At 46.7% G+C, this 19,355-nt stretch overlaps 1 protein-coding gene across 1 annotated transcript in view; it reads left to right on the forward strand.

Annotated features, from left to right (window-relative positions):
- zbtb16a (zinc finger and BTB domain containing 16a) overlaps window positions 1-19,355 on the forward strand; it is a gene marked incomplete at both ends in the record, with an annotated part of 106,944 nt that overhangs the window by 50,770 nt on the left and 36,819 nt on the right. Inside the window, one exon of the mRNA XM_080528058.1 lies at window positions 3,391-3,488. Coding sequence (XP_080384184.1) covers window positions 3,391-3,488 — 98 coding nt within the window. The remainder of the gene's footprint in view (window positions 1-3,390; window positions 3,489-19,355) is intronic.

The raw sequence follows: 19,355 nt of genomic DNA on the forward strand, positions 1-19,355 counted from the left end.
ACACACCTTCATGTATGCAGGCCCTCCTGCTCCTCCAGTCTCTTAGTTAGTCCCATCTCTCCTTAATCAGGTTCTGTTGAGCAGGACAACAGCAGGCTGAGGGCCGGACACAAAGGCCTTCCATACCCCCCCCCCCCCCCCCTCTATTGCCCCCCCCCTACCCCTGTGTGTTCTCTACTGCCCCCCCCTGTGTGTTCTCTACAGTAGGACCAGGGTGTTCTGTGCAGCAGTCATGGGGGTCCCCAAGGTGCACAGCCCCCCTGGTCTTTTCCCAGCCTCTCTCTCTCTCTCTCCCTCTCCACCTCTCTCTCTCTCTCTCTCTCTCTCTCTCTCCCTCTCCACCTCTCTCTCTCCCTCTCCACCTCTCTCTCTCTCTCTCCACCTCTCTCTCTCCCTCTCCACCTCTCTCTCTCTCTCTCTCTCTCGCCTTTTGAAGTGGCCCCCTTTATTTTGGGGAGGCGTTTACAGGGCTTTTTAATTACTTACAGCTTGCCAAAGGGCTTTGCCGCTTCATTCTTCCTTTTGTTTGTCGGGGTCTCTCCACAAATCCTATCCTGCAAGACGGCCATCAGGATTTGGGGAAAAGTTTTTTTTTTTTTTTACAGTTTCTCTGGAGGGGGGGGGGGGGGTTTCCCCCTCTCTCCTCTCTCTCCCCTCTCTTTCCTTTGTTTATTTTCGTATGTGTTCTTTCTCTCTCTCTCTCTCTTAACGCTCCGTCCTCCTCAAAATGATTTTCCATCAATTAATCTTCATTGAAGTCACAGCAGACTTCCTCTGTTCATAACTCTGCCCACCGTCGTCAGAGGCGAGGCTCTGCTGCACTTGTTCAACACAACACAAAAGGGCTGTAAATCAATTCTGATCCGGGCCGGCGTATGACATCAATCAATCGTCATTTGGGGCCTGAAAGACATCCTCTCTCTGCCTCTTTTGTTAAGACGGTTTAGATAAATCACACTTGTCAGTTTATGAAGTTCAGCAGATCTGCTCATCAACAGCATTGTTTCCTGAGAACTGGCACCCAGATTATCATTTCCCGTCGTTTGATTTGAGACTCGGGGGCGATTCAGTTGAAGTGATTTGATACGGCGACAATCGAGCTGAAGGGCTGTGATTGTGATTGGCCCCAAACCCAAATGAACCGACGCTCACCTGCAGATTAAAACAGGAACGTTAACGTCGAGGTTAGGGTTTATTTATTCAACCTTGTTTTCTCCTCTCTTGGCTCTCGTTTTGTATCTTTGTTTTATTGTTTCACAAATAGAAATGTAAGAACGGCGCCATATGTCTCCGCTTCCCTTCTGAGACATATGCGCTTGGCACAGACGTGCAAACAATGAGCTAATTACTTTTCTGGTAACAATTACCGAATGCTGTAAGCATGCTAATAAAAAGAAATTTGGCTTAGCCGCTCTTAACAAATTGCCAGTGGTCTTTGAGCGGTCAGACGCTCCTGCAAGGCCCCACTTAGGCAAGACAGCAAAGACACGTCAATAAAACCATAAAACGGCTTACCTGCTAGGAGGGAATTTGGGATGTTTTATGGTGGAGGGGGGAGAGGGGGAGGCTGACCTAGCATTCTCATTGATCAGTGTGTTCCTCTTAGCCAAGGCATTGTTTGAAGTCAGTGTGTGTGTGTGTGTGTGTGTGTGTGTGTGTGTGTGTACACCATCCAGCCATTCTCGTGATTCTCTTGACCTCCTTATCTCTACCTTGAAGGATGCACTGTGTCTCAAAGCTAGCATGGGCCAAGGTGTGTGTGTGTGTGTGTGTTTCTCAAGCCTCAGTATTTGAGGTTCTCGGGGGGCTTAAGAGAGGCTATCTGCATTACGGCGGCTGTTTGCCAACCTGTGTGACCTTAACTGCTTTAGAACTGTTTATGTCCTAACAAGGCTGGCTGCGTCTGAGTCTAACAGATTCACTAGTCAAGGTGCGGCTGTGTCTCAGGAGGTAGAGCCGCCGTCTAATGATCGTAAGGTTGGCAGATCGGCGGTTCGAGCCCCGGCTGGCCACATGTCGAAGTGTCCTAGGGCAAGACACTGAACCCCAAATTGCTCCCAATGAGCGGGCCGGCCGGCGCCTTGCATGGTAGCTTGCCGCCATGTGTGTGTGAATGTGTGTGTGTGAACGGGTGAATGAGAGGCCGTTGTAAAACGCTTTGGATGAAGGCACTATGTAAGTCAGTCTGTTTAGGTGCCTCGCTGAAGCCTTCGACTTCAATAACTGGTTTGTCTCCTTGTCCTTGTCAAGGTCACATACAGTAGTATCCAACCCCCTGTCTCCCTGTACATGTCATTACATTACATTAGATTAGATCAGATTAATTTCAACTTTTATTGTCGTCACAATTACACATTGACCCTTTGAGTTTTTTGGAGGGACTTTCTTTCTCGGGCCACCGTTACGTATCGCTGCAACTGGCCACCTGCCAGTCAGCACACACCATCCACACGGTTCCCCTCAGCCACGGTGGCGGCTGTGTGAGAGAGAGTGTGTGTGTGTGTGTGTGTGTAGCCCATTACAACACGGCTCCAATATAATATGAACAGTGGGACTCAAAAACTCACACTGCTCGTAAAAGGTCAGGACGCTAACTGTCTGCCCCGTGTTTCTCTGTGTAAATCATCCTAGCCTAGCCGGGCCTTTATAGCGGCTAATCCATCCTGCGAGCTTGAGGTCTGCCACCGGCCCGCATGTGTGGGGTGATAACGCCCGTGGCGGAATAGCGTTTCTGTGATTTATAGCGGGAATAAAGTTGCGCTCTAATGCTTTCACGGCGGAAAAAAAGGATACTCGGTTTGCAAAAATATTGCGCTGGTAGTTTATTGTTATGCTCTGATGTATTGATTTATGAATGATAACATTCTCTTAAGAAAAACCCGTAACCGCTCGGCCTTTTGATTGTGAGGATGTGAGCGAGCAGCAAATTGATTTCTCTGATGTGAGCGAGGCGCTGATGTTGTATTGTTGCTCTCCTCCTCCTCCTCCTCCTCCTGATGTTGGGTATCTCTCCTCCTCCTCCTCCTCCTGATGTTGTGTCTCTCTCCTCCTCCTGATGTTGTGTCTCTCTCCTCCTCCTGATGTTGTGTCTCTCTCCTCCTCCTGATGTTGTGTCTCTCTCCTCCTCCTCCTGATGTTGTGTCTCTCCTCCTCCTCCTGATGTTGTGTCTCTCTCCTCCTCCTCCTGATGTTGTGTCTCTCTCCTCCTCCTGATGTTGTGTCTCTCCTCCTCCTCCTCCTCCTGATGTTGTGTCTCTCTCCTCCTCCTGATGTTGTGTCTCTCTCCTCCTCCTCCTGATGTTGTGTCTCTCTCCTCCTCCTCCTCCTGATGTTGTGTCTCTCTCCTCCTCCTCCTCCTGACGTTGTGTCTCTCTCCTCCTCCTCCTCCAGGAAGCTGCACAGCGGCATGAAGACCTACGGATGTGAGCTGTGTGGGAAGCGCTTCCTGGACAGCCTCCGCCTGAGGATGCACTTGCTGTCTCACTCAGGTAGAAACCAACCCTCAACCTTAGACTACACCACTGGAACCAACCCCCTTACCCAACCCTAACCCTTCGTGACGTTAGAATTATAAGGTTCTGTCTCCATTTTGGTCAAAATTTTGTTTTTTACATAATCTGATCCATTAGGTGTTTATTAATGCCTGTGTGGTGTTATTTTTTAAATGTTGACATTTTTTAGTTGGTAATTAACAAAATACAAAGGTTCCATCTCACAAAACATAATGGAATGTAAAAACGTTGACGCTCAATATCTCTGAACTGCCCTAAACGGAGATAGAACCTTATCATTCTAAACTCACGACTTGTCTGTGCAGAGATCCACTACCTGTATGTCTGTTGTTTTTTTGCATTCCGCTACCTCTATCATTCTGCTAGACACAAGGTTAACAATTTGATTCACTTGCTTAGTCAAATGTATCCATTGTAAGTCGCTTTGGAATAAGGCGTCTGCTAAACACCCAAAATGCAAATGTAAACAACATATTGTAGTTTCATTTTTTTCTGTTTTTGCATTCCGGTACGTCTATAACTCTAACTCTGTACCTCTATCACTGACTGATTGATTGATTGATTGATTTTATTAGACAATTTTAAAATACAAAAATATCAATGCATCTGAAGCAGTTTCATACATACATCATTTCAGTTCTCACCACAAAGCTGAACTGCTTGTTTCCACCGTGGTCCTTAGTTGGACGGTTCTGGTCGTCAGACACACGGCTGAAACACAACATAGTAGTTTAATTTCTGTCGATCCGTTCTACACTTTATTATTAAGTGTGTTTGTGGGCTACAAGGTGGTTGAACAGGCAGGAAGTCCTGTCCTCTACACACACACACTGTGTAGTCATGTCCTCTACACACACACACACTGTGTAGTCATGTCCTCTACACACACACACACACACACACACACACTGTGTAGTCATGTCCTCTACACACACACACACTGTGTAGTCATGTCCTCTACACACACACACACACACACACACACACTGTGTAGTCATGTCCTCTACACACACACACACACACACACACACACACCACACACACACACTGTGTAGTCATGTCCTCTACACACACACACACACACACAACACACTGTGTAGTCATGTCCTCTACACACACACACACACACACACACACACACTGTGTAGTCATGTCCTCTACACACACACACACACACACACACACACACACACACACACACACACACACACTGTGTAGTCATGTCCTCTACACACACACACACACACACTGTGTAGTCATGTCCTCTACACACACACACACTGTGTAGTCATGTCCTCTACACACACACACACACACACACACTGTGTAGTCATGTCCTCTACACACACACACACACACACACACACACACACACACACACACTGGATGTGCTCATATCTCATATCTCTCCTCCTGAGCCGCTTTGATTTAATGATTCAATGATTTTGATGAACAGCCCGTAGCGCTAGCTCATAGCGCTAGCTGTATATAACGATTAACCCCAGACGGTATCTTTTAAATCAACATCCAGTATTGCTGTCGGCCCATTGGCCGGGGCTGGGGCCGTGACATTAGGGCTCTAAGAGCCATGTAATTCAACACACAGGCGCTATTGATCCCAACCAACCTGACACTCGCACCGCGGCGGCCATGGATCCCGGCCCTACTTAGCACAGTTGGGGCAGCTTTTTTTATTGGAGTTATTTTTTCTTTTTTTTAATGGGGAACCGAGCTCCTCTCCTCTGGCCCGGGGTGCAGATAGTTTATAGGAACTCTTTAAAAGCCGTGGGACTCCTGGGTTCCCTGGAGGAGGTGGGGGAGGGGGGAGGAGGTGGGGGGGAGGAGGAGGTGGAGGAGGAGGAGGTGGAGGTTTCCCTCTTTTACCTCTTCCACATGTTGGTCAGGTCTGACGTGGGGGGGCCAGCTAGACGACAGATATATGTGTTTTTTTAAGTTGTTTTTTTCTGAGTGGGGCAGATATTTATATAGAGACAGTAGAGATCTGACAGGAAGGATGGGTGAGAGAGAGAGAGAGGAGGATAGAGACAGTAGAGACTGACAGGAAGAATGGGTGAGAGAGAGAGAGAGAGAGAGAGGAGGATGGAGACAGTAGAGATTGACAGGAAGAATGGGTGAGAGAGAGAGAGAGAGAGAGAGAGAGAGAGAGAGAGAGAGAGAGAGAGAGAGAGAGAGAGAGAGAGAGAGAGAGAGAGAGAGAGAGAGAGAGAGAGAGAGAGAGAGAGAGAGAGAGAGAGAGAGAGAGAGAGAGAGAGAGAGAGAGAGAGAGAGAGAGAGAGAGAGAGAGAGAGAGAGAGAGAGAGAGAGAGAGAGAGAGAGAGAGAGAAGGGATGACATGCAGGACATGTCCATGACTGGAATTGAACCGGGAACGCCGCGGTTACGCCAGTTAAGCCCCCCCCCCCCCCTAGACGACATATCTAACTAAAGACTACTAGATGTTATATTAGTCTTAATTCCTCTCTCTGTTAATTAATTGTCGTGTCATTTTGTCATTCCGCGTTCCCTCACAATCATGTTCACAGTCATGTTAGAAGGGAGTTCTGTACAAACAAATTAATATCTCTCAATTAATATCTCAGTAAGCAGGAGGGTGGTAGGGGGGGGTTTAACAGCGGTTTTCGATTTGTCCCCGAGACGGCGTTCCCACCACGCAGCGGTGTGGAGATGAATGGTGTCTCACACTGAGATGGTGGCTTGGCTCTATGCAGCCCAGCATGCAGAACGGGTTTTGCTTTTAAGGAAATATCCGATGTTTATTTTCAAACCCCCCCCCCTTTCGAAACCCTCCCGGCGACACACACACAAGCTCCGAGCCCCACAAACACTGCTATGTTCACATTCATGATAATAATAAAATCCAATGACTCTATTGGACCGCCTGTGACATTTATGAATACAAGAGCGATGCAATAAATGTCGTCTACCACGGGCAGATTCTCAGCCTTCCCTCGGTATCGCTCCTGTTACTCCGGAGCCAAAATGCCATGACCTTAAAGCCTCTCAAAGATGCAGGGGAGTTAGCCGCGCGGCGTAAGCGCACAGACGACTCCCGCTGCGACGGTAAAGGCGGGTGCGTGTAATCAAGAAGATCCTCCGGGAGGGTGAATTATTGCGGCGTGGATGTAAGAATGAGTCAGGGTAATCCACGGCTCAGACTCAGAGCTCTGGAGAAGAAAGAACCTGAGGAGAGGAGGACTTCAAAAGAGCCTTATGTGGTTCTCCTCGCTCGCTAGCTAGCTGGAACCTTTAGTAGCTGTGGACCGCTTCGGAGACGAGCTAACAGGCCTTAGTTTCAGACTAGCTAATAGCTATAGGCCTCAGTTTCAGACTAGCTAACAGGCTAATAGGCCTTAGTTTCAGACTAGCTAACAGTCCTTAGTTTCAGACTAGCTAATAGGCCTCAGTTTCAGACTAGCTAATAGCTAATAGGCCTCAGTTTCAGACTAGCTAACTGGCCTCAGTTCAACCCTGTGTTGTGTTGGGTTCAGATCTGGCACAAGGTTTAAACAGATAAACCCTCAACCAAGTGACCATCAGGTGATCCCGGCAATAGTCGGGATCAATGATTATCCGAGCTGTTTGCCAATCCGATAGTTACTGAGTCACTTCGCTATCAACAGGTGAGGGGAGTTGGGTAAATATTGCAACCTTGCGACGTCTGATTAAGATGTTTGATTTGAATATCTTGGCAACCCCCCCTCTCTCTCTCGAAAAGAAAAAATGCTGTTTGTAGTGTTATTGACATTGACACTGTGAGGAAATGGAAAACGTCTGCCTTCTTCAGCGCATACTAAAGATACTTTAACTCTAGGAAGAACCACAAAAGGCCTCAACAATGAGAGTGAGTGAAGGATGTGGGCAAGTGTATATTTAGAAAACCGCTCCGAAAGCCGAAAAACTTTTTTCTCGGTCGGTTGGTTGACGCACAATATCAACCTGTACTCTTGAGCAGCAGCACGTCAGTGTTGACTCATTTGTGCTTTGGTCGGGTGTAGAAGGCAGCAGACAAGTGCTGCTACAAACTACCAGACAGAGACAGTTAGGGGGAGGCAGTGCGGGAAGCAACAACTCTTTGATTTCTTCTTGCTCTCTTTTTTTCTAACCAGACTTTCAAGGTTTCTTTTTTTTCCTTCCTTCCATCCCTCTAGTACGATGTTTCGATTTGTATCATCTGTCTCTGAAATGACACCTCACAAGTCCCTTAACCCCCCTCCCCGTCCCCCGTCCCCCCCCTCACCACCACCACCCCTCCACCCACCACCCTTCACCTAGGCAGAGAGAGAGAGGGAGGGAGGGAGGGAGGGGGGGTGGGTAGAAGGGTAGAAGTAGGAATGCTTTTCGGCGGTATGCTCGGTGTACTTTCGTGTACCGTCTCAGTCGTCCTCGTCCCCCCCCCTCCCCTCCCTCCCTCCCTCCCTCCCTCCCCCCCCCCCCCCCCTCCCTGCTCCACTCTGTGCAGCCTGTCTCTCTCTGCTTGTTTTATCGGGGCTTGGCAGCGCGCCAGCCTGGGCTAGCTGCCATGGCGAGGGTACAGTATGTACAGTGAGTCTTGTGCCAGTTTTTTTTTCCACGTTGTTGTTTGTTATGAGTGAGATTTTTTTTCCTTTTTTCTTTGGGGGGAGGGGGGGGGTGTATTATTGTGTGACGTGTAGCTGTGTCGCAGCAGAGGAGAAGAAGGAGAGAAGGATATTCCATCCATCCACACGTCTAGTAGCTCTGTGGAGCTGTATGTATGTAAGCTGATGAGGGGCATTGTGGGTAGTGGTGGGTTAGGGGTGAGACAGGGGGGAGTGTGTCTGTGTTTGGTGTTTTCTCCCCAGGTTAAGGTCACCATGGCCCTGGGTAGCAGCCCTGGCAGGAAGTCAGGGTAGGAGGGAGGACCACAGTGACTCAGCTGTTTGGGAGCGAAGGCTTTTCCTTATTTTCCTTCTAGAAGGTGCTGTTGACCCTGTGGCTGGGGAGATGGTGGTACGTCGTGTTGTGTTGTGGAATAGTTCTTCTTGTTGGGATGAATTGGCCCACAAAGAGGTTTATGATTCACAGTTTGTTTTGAAAGCAGATTGAGTCTTTATGACCAGATTACTCCTCATCTCCTCCCCTCCTCCCACGGGCGATAGAGCTCAATGAGTGGAAAAATATTTGCGCCATCAAAAGCGGAGCGCTTTTTATCTTGACATCTTTATAGATTAAGAAACTGTGAATGATCCGTTTACTGAACATACATGAGGATGAAGAGCTACCGGATTAATCTACTGTATAAGCCGTGAGGTAGCAGCAGACATGGAGGCGATGTCAGCTTGTTATTAGAGCTTACACAGACATACTATTATGAGCTCTGGCTTTCTTAGCAGGTCAGAAGTTGTAGAAGATTGAATTGAATGATCTCGAGACAGACATACATACAGTAAACGCACACGCACACACACACACATACCTTAGACACACACTTGGCAAGGCAAGGCAAGCTTATTTGTACAGCACATTTCATACAGCTGAGGCAACTCAAAGTGCTTCACATACATGAGGAGCATGAACATACTGTACACACACACATGCCTTAGACACACACACACACACACATACCTTGGACACACACTTGACAATACTCATACTGTACACATACGTACTCATGCCGTAGACATGCATGCACACACCCACACATACACACACACGCACTCATACCTTGGAGACACACTTGACAATACACATACTGTACACATACTCATGCCGTAGACACACGCATGCACACACCCACACAGACACACACACACACACACACACCCCCCAGCCTCCCAGGGCGGGGTCATTAGCGGGCCGCGCGGCCCAGAAGCCCCGGCCTGATTAAGTCTGGCTGCTCTCCGGAGAGGCTGGACCCGCTTGACTTCATTACCTCAGCTGTCTGAGACCCTCACACACACACATATATATATACACACATACAGCACGCATACACACACACACACACACACACACACACAATAAACGTTTTTCTCCAACCTCAGGAGGTCAGCTGGGAGGCTGGTGATGAGGTCTCATATCTCACATCCATATCTGATCCAACTCTGTCGGTTTATGTCTTTATGTCTCGATTTATGTCCAACACAACAGTAAAGTTTTCCCATGATGCAGTGAGTGACGGTACTGTGTTGGGTCTCCATAATAACAGTGTAATAACAGGGTAATAACAGTGTAATAACAGTGTAATAACAGTGTAATAACAGGGTTGTTTTAGAAGCAGGGAAGGTAGAAACCCCCTCCAGAGTTGTTGCCCTCCTACCCTACAGCTCCGAGGCTCCACACGACCTGCTAGCTAACTCCCCGCGCACCTGACCGACACCTGCCTCCCTCCGCGGGCGTGTGTGTGTGTGTGTGTGTGTGTGAGAGCCCCGTATAAATGGCTAAAGCATTAAGACAGTTAAAAATGCAAGGCATTTGGAAAATGAATGCAGTGGAAGAGGAGGGGGAGAGAGGGAGGGAAGGGAAGGAAGGAAAAGCCGGAGAGGAGGAAAGCATTTTTCTCTCTCTCCCTCTCTCTCTCCCTCCCTCTCTCTCTCTCTCTCTCCCTCCCTCCCCCTCTCCCTCTCTCTCTCTCTCTCCCTCCCTCCCTCCCTCTCCCTCTCTCTCCTTCCCTCTCTCCCTCCCTCCACCTCCCTCTCCCTCCCTCCCTCTCTCCCCCCTCTCCCTTTCTCCCTCTCTCCCTCTCTCTCCCTCCCTCCCTCTCTCTCTCTCTCTCTCCCTCCCTCCCTCTCTCTCTCTCTCTCTCTCTCCCTCCCTCCCTTTCCCTCTCCCCTCTCCCTCCCTCTCTCTCCCTCTCTCTCTCTCTCTCTCTCCCCTCATCCGTCTCGGCGGCGCGGGCCAGGGATCGGGAGCGGTGGTGGAGGGTTGAGGCTGTCCTGGCGTGTGGCCAGCCCCCCCCCCCCCCCCCCCCTTCCCTAGGAGCAGTGACATCATGGCTGTGCCGGCAGGTCTGGATGTTCTGCCAGCATTCCAGAACGTTTATGATCGCTAGCAGATGTGAGTCCAGGAACATACTGTACTGTACCCAAACCAGAAATTAATGAAACTTGACTGCCTTCCAAGCCACATATTCCAAAATAGAGGGAGCCTTGCCTTGCAGCCCAGGCGAAGCGGACACAGAGGGAGGGGGGGGGGGGGGGGGGGGTGGAGGGGAGGGTTGTTTTGGAGGAAGAGCTCTATTAAAAGCTTGAGTAAAAAAAAAAAAAAAAACGAAAATGGCCCTAAAACTCAAATCGCTCAGCGATTTACATGTACATTTTTCACCCACAGCACAGCTAGCTAGCCCCCCCCCCCCCCCCTAGCCACCCACCACCACCACCTCCACCACCCTCCCTTCATTCCCCCTCTTCCCTCCCTCCCTCCCTCCCTCCCTCTCCCCTCCAGTACATTAGCACAGGATGACAGACAGCCTGGATAAATCGGCCCAGCTTCTGTTTGGCCGCGTGCCCTAGCGTCTCTCTGGTGGTTTCAACCCAGAATACTTTCCCTGACCTGTTGATGTGCATTAAACCCCTATTTAAAACAACACTTGAATTATGTGGGGCATAAATCTGCCTCCATTATAAAGGGGGGGGGGGGGGGGGGGGGCGGGGCGGGAGAGATGATGATTGGGGGCCCCGGCATAATGGTCCAGTAATTGTCCGGCGACTTCTCTTCTCTGCTCATCAAAAAACGCTCGTGGCTTGATTTTCTTTTTATTCCCCCATCTCATCTCATCTTATACACCCACACACACAGACAGTGAGAGAGAGAGAGAGAGAGAGAGAGAGAGAGAGAGGAGAGAACTGGTTTAAGGAGTCCATCCACCTCCAATGTGACTTCACTGGAAACAAGTAGTGTTCCCTCCTTCGCTACGCTACGCCCTTTCATGAGGACTCAATGTACCTTCGCGTACTTGAAGAGCTTCTGGGAAAAGACTAGATTAGAGCAAGGCTTGGTTATAGACGGTACATGAGAGAGAGAGAGCTGTTAGCTGTGTACCACAGGCCCTCTCTGACTCTGTCAAGGCTGTGGATGTTCCTGTTTAGATGTTGAAACACCTCAAGCTCTTCGAATTGTAATCCTTAAAAATAATTGAGTGATTGAGACACTGTGTGTGTGTTATAGTATTTGTCGAGTTTTATGAATCATTCGATTTGGTTTTTGCTGTTGCTTAATTGAATGCTAAATCATTACGTTGTACTTCAGTCTTTTAAAAGGTTTGACCTTGCATGCTTTATTGCAAGCCTCCACATGCATGGGTTGTGTTTAATTGCATGTCTAGTGGCACACAGATACAAGCAACAACAAGACAGGCTGTTGTGTTTGGGAGGCAGAAACATGTGGCCTCGAGCCGCACATCCTCCAAACGCACAGGCCACTTAAATAAGTCAACACATTGATTATCAACGACTTATGACAGCTCTCTCTCCTCTCTCTCCTCTCTCTGTGCCTTCAACCTCACTACCAATCCGTCAAATTACCTCGACCAGGCATGTTTATTTATGGGAGATATTCAGCCAGTCATCTCGTAACCATTATCTGTCACCTTTTGTTAGCAATTTTCCAGCACACACAAAAAGAGCCAAGAGAGAATCTAGAAACCATAGCGTAACCCCCCCCCCCCCCCTCCTCCGTCTGTAAAGAGATCTGGATCTTCTCCCTTTGTTGTCGGGGTATTGCAGCTTTAAATCCCTTTGGTTGCTAAGTAGCGAGTGCCCCTGTGCTCTAATGGGCTGATTTGGTATTCAGCTCGATGTCGACTCTTATTTTCGTACGCGAGACAAAGTGTTTTGATGGACGGTGATTGCGGCGGTGTCTGGGGCTGTTGTGAGGTTTATGGGCTGGTACAGTACACTGTGTGCCTTCGCTAGCACGCAGCACAGACAGACCAGCGCATTTTGGATTTGCTTCATTGTTTCTCTCCTCTAAGCAACTCCGTCTGTGTCTGTGTGTGTGTGTGTGTGTGTGTGTGTGTGTGTGTGTGTGTGTGTGTGTGTGTGTGTGTGTGTGTGTGTGGGTGGGTGCATGTGCGCACGTGTGTGCATGTGGGAAATGTCGCTCACTGAAGGAAGCTGCTGATTAATTTGTTCTGTTGGAAATGCAAGTGATATAGCAGAACACACACACACACACACACACAGACCAGACACACACACACTCTCTCTCCTCTACGCGGGAGAACACATTTATTAGGTCCATCATGCTGAGTCTCATGGGGAGGTGGCTTGAATTGAAATGCTGGTCTTCTCCCCACAACACTGAAGGCTGGGAGGACCTTCTCCTTAGCTGTTCTCTCAGGGTGTCTGTACACGGCCCTTAAGGCAGACAGACACATTGCATGCTGGGTACTTACATTTTACATTCATTTAAGTTATTTGCAGATGCTTTTATCCCACGTAGCCTACATTTGTCTGAGTAAGTGAATCGACTACAACAGTCATCATAAGTGGAACCTTTGTTATGAACAAGGTCTGTCTGCAATCATAGTGCTAGAGAAGGGAAGAAAAGGTTTTTGTAGGATGTTATGGGTGGTAATGTAGGGTGTTATGGGGGTAATGTAGGGTGTTAGGGGGGTAATGTAGGGTGTTATGGGTGGTAATGTAGGGTGTTATGGGTGTTAATGTAGGGTGTTAGGGGTGGTAATGTAGGGTGTTATGGGTGTTAATGTAGGGTGTTAGGGGTGGTAATGTAGGGTGTTATGGGTGTTAATGTAGGGTGTTAGGGGTGGTAATGTAGGGTGTTATGGGTGGTAATGTAGGGTGTTATGGGTGGTAATGTAGGGTGTTATGGGGTGGTAATGTAGGGTGTTATGGGTGGTAATGTAGGGTGTTATGGGGGGTAATGTAGGATGTTATGGGGTGGTAATGTAGGGTGTTATGGGTGGTAATGTAGGGTGTTATGGGTGGTAATGTAGGGTGTTATGGGTGGTAATGTAGGGTGTTATGGATGGTAATGTAGGGTGTTATGGGGGGTAATGTAGGGTGTTATGGTTGGTAATATAGGGTGTTATGGGTGGTAATGTAGGGTGTTATGGATGGTAATGTAGGGTGTTATGGGGGGTAATGTAGGGTGTTATGGGTGGTATCATGTAGGGTGTTATGGGGTGGTAATGTAGGGTGTTATGGGGTGGTAATGTAGGGTGTTATGGGTGGTAATGTAGGGTGTTATGGGTGGTAATGTAGGGTGTTATGGGTGGTAATGTAGGGTGTTATGGATGGTAATGTAGGGTGTTATGGATGGTAATGTAGGGTGTTATGGGGTGGTAATGTAGGGTGTTAGGGGTGTTAATGTAGGGTGTTATGGCTGGTAATGTAGGGTGTTATGGGTGGTAATGTAGGGTGTTATGGGTGGTAATGTAGGGTGTTATGGGTGGTAATGTAGGGTGTTATGGGTGGTAATGTAGGGTGTTATGGGTGTTAATGTAGGGTGTTATGGGGTGGTAATGTAGGGTGTTATGGGGTGGTAATGTAGGGTGTTATGGGTGGTAATGTAGGGTGTTATGGGTGGTAATGTAGGGTGTTAGGGGTGTTAATGTAGGGTGTTATGGGGTGGTAATGTAGGGTGTTATGGCTGGTAATGTAGGGTGTTATGGATGGTAATGTAGGGTGTTATGGGGTGGTAATGTAGGGTGTTATGGGGTGTTAATGTAGGGTGTTATGGATGGTAATGTAGGGTGTTATGGGTGGTAATGTAGGATGGTAATGTAGGGTGTTATGGGTGGTAATGTAGGGTGTTATGGGGTGTTAATGTAGGGTGTTATGGATGGTAATGTAGGGTGTTATGGGGTGGTAATGTAGGGTGTTATGGGGTGGTAATGTAGGGTGTTATGGGTGGTAATGTAGGGTGTTATGGGGTGTTAATGTAGGGTGTTATGGATGGTAATGTAGGGTGTTATGGGGTGGTAATGTAGGGTGTTATGGGGTGGTAATGTAGGGTGTTATGGATGGTAATGTAGGGTGTTATGGCTGGTAATGTAGGGTGTTATGGGGTGGTAATGTAGGGTGTTATGGAGTGGTAATGTAGGGTGTTATGGAGTGGTAATGTAGGGTGTTATGGGGGGTAATGTAGGGTGTTATGGGTGGTAATGTAGGGTGTTATGGATGGTAATGTAGGGTGTTATGGGTGGTAATGTAGGGTGTTATGGTTGGTAATGTAGGGTGTTATGGTTGGTAATGTAGGGTGTTATGGTTGGTAATGTATGGTGTTATGGGTGGTAATGTAGGGTGTTATGGGTGGTAATGTAGGGTGTTATGGATGGTAATGTAGGGTGTTATGGATGGTAATGTAGGGTGTTATGGATGGTAATGTAGGGTGTTATGGGTGGTGTAGTCGGGTGTTAGATGGTGGAGAGGGCTGTGGAGGGAGAGCCCAGGTGTAGCCTAGAGAGACGGGTCTTCAGTCTGCAGTGGGACAGAGACAGACAGAGACAGACAGAGACTCCATGTCCCAGCAGCCCTGGGAAGCTCACCAAGACAGAGAAGACACTGACCATCGCATACTCACATTCTGAAGTGGTTACGCTCTTTATTGTTTCATGGTTGAGACAAGTGGCAGAACACACCCCACATCCCCTAAATGGCCGCCACATAATAGGAAATGTTTGTCGGAAAAATAAGCAAGAAAAAATAGGCTTTTATTGGACCAGGAAGTCAGCAGTCTGAATGATATAAACATCCTACGATGTCCAAGATGGAGGCGTGTCCAAGCTGAACTGCATGTTAGTAAACACAAGTGATGGATGTGAAGAGCTAACACAGGCGGTAGCTAACACAGGCGGTAGCTAGCTCAAACTAGCGATACCTTGCTTTTTATCTATCGAACATATATATATATTTATATACATATATGTATTTTCTTTTTATATATATATATATATATATTTATATACATATATGTATTTTCTTTTTATATATATATTTATATATGTATATACATATATAACCATATATGTATATAAAATGTATTTGTATTTATTTACAGTAACATACATACTTCACATTAAATAGTAATTAATTACAATGGATCTGAAGCATAGTTTATATCAATGCATGTCAGACAGGATATATATGAATGAATGAATGAATGGACTTTATTGTCATTGCTACAGTACAGGTACCAAACAACGAAATTTAGGAGGGGTGGCTCCCCTGGTGTTAGGAAAGGAAAAAAAAAAACACTTTTAAAAAAAAATCACAAGAAGGGAAGGAGCTGGTTTACATAAATAAAGGCTATGTACACTATCCACTGTACTATACTGTACAGATAGACGACTAGGGTTGTCATATTGCACAATATATATATATATATATGATATAAACTATGCTTCAGATCCATTGTAATTAATTACTATTTAATGTGAAGTATGTATGTTACTGTAAATAAATACATTTTACGATAACATTTGTCTAACTAACCCTAAACAAGGCAGCGTCAGGGCTTGTCTGGAGTCTCTGTATGCGTTTGTCCTCTCTGGTACGGTTCTAATTTCTGGGTAGAGATGATGGTTTGTTTGTATATCGGGTCTGTTTGTGTTCAAAGATCAAGGAATTGATAGCAGCTGCTGTGGTGGAGAAGCAGCCGTGTGGTGTTGAAACAGGCCAGGAGACGGAAGAAAGCTGAGAGAGAGAGAGAGACCAGAGAAGTGTAGTTGTGGGGGGGAAGAGGGGAGGGGAGGGGAGGGGAGGGGAGGGGGGTTGGTTGTGAGAGAGGCTAAATTTAAATCGTAATTGGCCGACTTCCACATGCTCGCGGGCATTTTAATGAGTCATAATAACTTCATTTAAAACCAGCTGAGCAGAAAATAGATTGGAGAGGAGCCCATGGCCAGTATGGATTTGTGTTGTTGTCAGACGGCCTTTCATCGCCAGGAAGCTGCAAAACATACACACACACACACACACACACACACACTCACACGCGCCGTGATGAGCTGGTGGGACACTTGGCTGGGAGATGTTGTGTGTGTGTGTGTGTGTGTGTGCGTGTGCGTACATTGTGTAACTGCGTATGAACAATGGCAGTTCACATTTCCTTTCACCAGTTCAACCCTGAATCTTATATCTGTAAACCCTGTCTGAGGACACACACACACACACACACACACACACACACACACACACACACTGTACTGTTGTCTGTCCTCTTAAGTGGAAACGCACACAGATTCCAACATAGTTAGACACAGCAACTATAAATGCCTTTCATACAGTTATTCCTACATTCACTTATCATACAGTCTAGTCTTGTTCAGAATGTCCTTCCATAGACACAGTGAATAAACTACCTTTTGAGAATCCGGTTCTCAATTGATCTACCTGGTTAAATAAAGGTTAAATAAAAATAAAATAAAGTAAAACATAAATATATACCGGACACGAATGGACCGTTAGCTGCAGAAGGATCTAGAATGTGTGAAGAACCAATCCTGACTTCCTCCACATCAGAAGCCTCCAAATAGGATGGAGGATAGGGAGGGAGGGAGGGAGGGAGGGGGAGAGAGAGAGAGAAAGAGAGAGCAACGCTCGTCAAAATGTGTCTCTCTCAGTGGTCGTAGAAGAAGAACATGACATTGTCGTCCTAATGACCTAATGACGTGTCGTACATTTCAGTGTGGCTATTAGATTATCGGTGTCATCTGTCACCATTTCTCAAATTAGGGGAGGTATGTGTTGTCTGCTGGTGCCGGCGTTGTGTCTGACTGTGGCAGTTACACAGTTACACAGTAGTGTCACACGCACTCATGCACTCGTGGGCTCTCAGGAACTTGACTCAGCGATCCAGAAGACGAGGCTTTGTGTTGCCGTTGGTATTTCTGTGTCAGGTCCTCGCCACTCTTCCATTATTCATCATTTTCTGCATTCTTCTTTACTTACTGGCCCTCGCTCATTACAATAACAACAGTCGTGTTGTGTGAGCATTACTGTTACTGTACTGTAAGGAGAAAGCTCTCTAATATGCACATCATGTTCATGACCCGGTGGTATAAGTGAGGCACGGTCTGGTGAAAAGAGACGCACGTCTGCAATTCTCAATGGTTTCTTTTCTTTCTGTGTTTGACACCTGGTCGCCTGCTCGCCTCCACTGGTTTTTAACCTGACTGTATTTAATTTTACTGTATTTTGCCCTGTGAGGTGTGTGTGTCCTTGGGTGTTCTGAAAGGCGCCATTCAAATAAAATGTATTATTATTATTATTATTATTATTAAGTCGTGGAAATAACCAAAAAGATTAATTTCTTTTTGGGGGGGTTTCATATTATGAAATGTAAGTGTTGAAGAGCAACACTCAATATAACAAACAACAGTTGTAGGATCACTAAATTTAAATACTTATAATTTGTGAATTGGATTCACTGTCTCGCCTGCCGTAATGTCTTATGAATGACAGTTCCTCTGTACTGTATCATGGCAATGACATGAGGCACGATTTGCAGCAATCTGTTTTTCTATCTGATTAAATATTTGTGGGTCATTTTGTGACGGAAATAGATTTAGTCTAGTTGCACCACAATGCAAACCAAGATACCAAAAAAATAAAAACATGATTTGTCTGCCACGTAAAATGGCAATAAAAGTAAATATTCTCTCAGGGAAGGTCTTTTATTGCATTATGTAAGTTGGCCCGATAGCGCTGGGAAACTTTTAGATCAATTTCTCAGCACAGATTAGAAAGCGTATGAATCCCATTTATGGAAGAGGCTCCCTGGTGAAACGCTCTTTGAAACTTTTATATTTTCGGATGAAGAGAGAAATGAACCCAGCTAAGCAAAGATCTGCCGGCGGGTCTTTCATCTAGAGAAAAAAAAAGAAGAGGGAAAGAGAGAGAGAAAGTGAAAGAGAGAGAGAGAGAGAGAAAAAGAGAGATAAAAGCACTCCCAAAGCCATCTGGAAGTAGCAGGACACACAGGGCTTGCTTTTATGCTGCTAATTCCTCAGGGAGGTGAGGCATAAAGGCAGAGCGTGGTGGATATTGTGTTATAACTGTTGCAAACAAGTAAAGTGGCCCCGGAATACTAATGTCTGTGGTCAGGAGGGAGACTAGAGAGACTTACTTTCTCTGGGGGAGTGAACAGGCTCTCTCTCTCTCTCTCGCTCACAGGAGGAGAGACCGGCCTGGTTTATGTTAAGTTGATGAGCCACGTCGTCTAGTCTAGTCACTTTTGCCTTTTTAAGTCCCCCAGCAGCAGCACAGTCAGTCAATGGAGCTACTATCATCATCCCTCCAGGTGTCTGCATGTACAGAGAGATGAGCTAGACTACCGTACTACTGAGCTAGACTCTCTCTCACCGCCTCTGAACCCGCTGAACCGTGTACAGTGTTTGGCCTATTTCTTCTCAGCTGATTCTTAGCTTTCTTTGGCTCCCAGCCAACGGCTGTCATAGCTCAGCTGTGTGACTATATCTGACCTGGGGTCTGTACTGTACAGGCTGTCATAGCTCAGCTGTGTGACTATATCTGACCTGGGGTCTGTACTGTACAGGCTGTCATAGCCCTGCCTATATCGTGAGCTTAGAATGATAAGGTTCTATCTCCGTTTAGGATGATAAGGTTCTATCTCCCTTTAGAATGATAAGGTTCTATCTCCGTTTAGAATGATAAGGTTCTATCTCCGTTTAGAATGATAAGGTTCTATCTCCGTTTAGAATGATAAGGTTCTATCTCCGTTTAGGGTAGTTCAGAGATATTGAGCGTCAACGTTTTTACATTCCATTATGTTCTGTGAGATGGAACCTAAAAATAACACCACACAGGCATTAATAAACACCTAATGGATCAGATTGTGTAAAAAACTCAATTTGACAAAAATGGAGATAGAACCTTATAA

This window comes from Nansenia antarctica (genome assembly GCF_963989245.1).
Source record: "Nansenia antarctica genome assembly, chromosome: 4".
Classification (NCBI taxonomy): Eukaryota; Metazoa; Chordata; class Actinopteri; order Argentiniformes; family Microstomatidae; genus Nansenia; species Nansenia antarctica.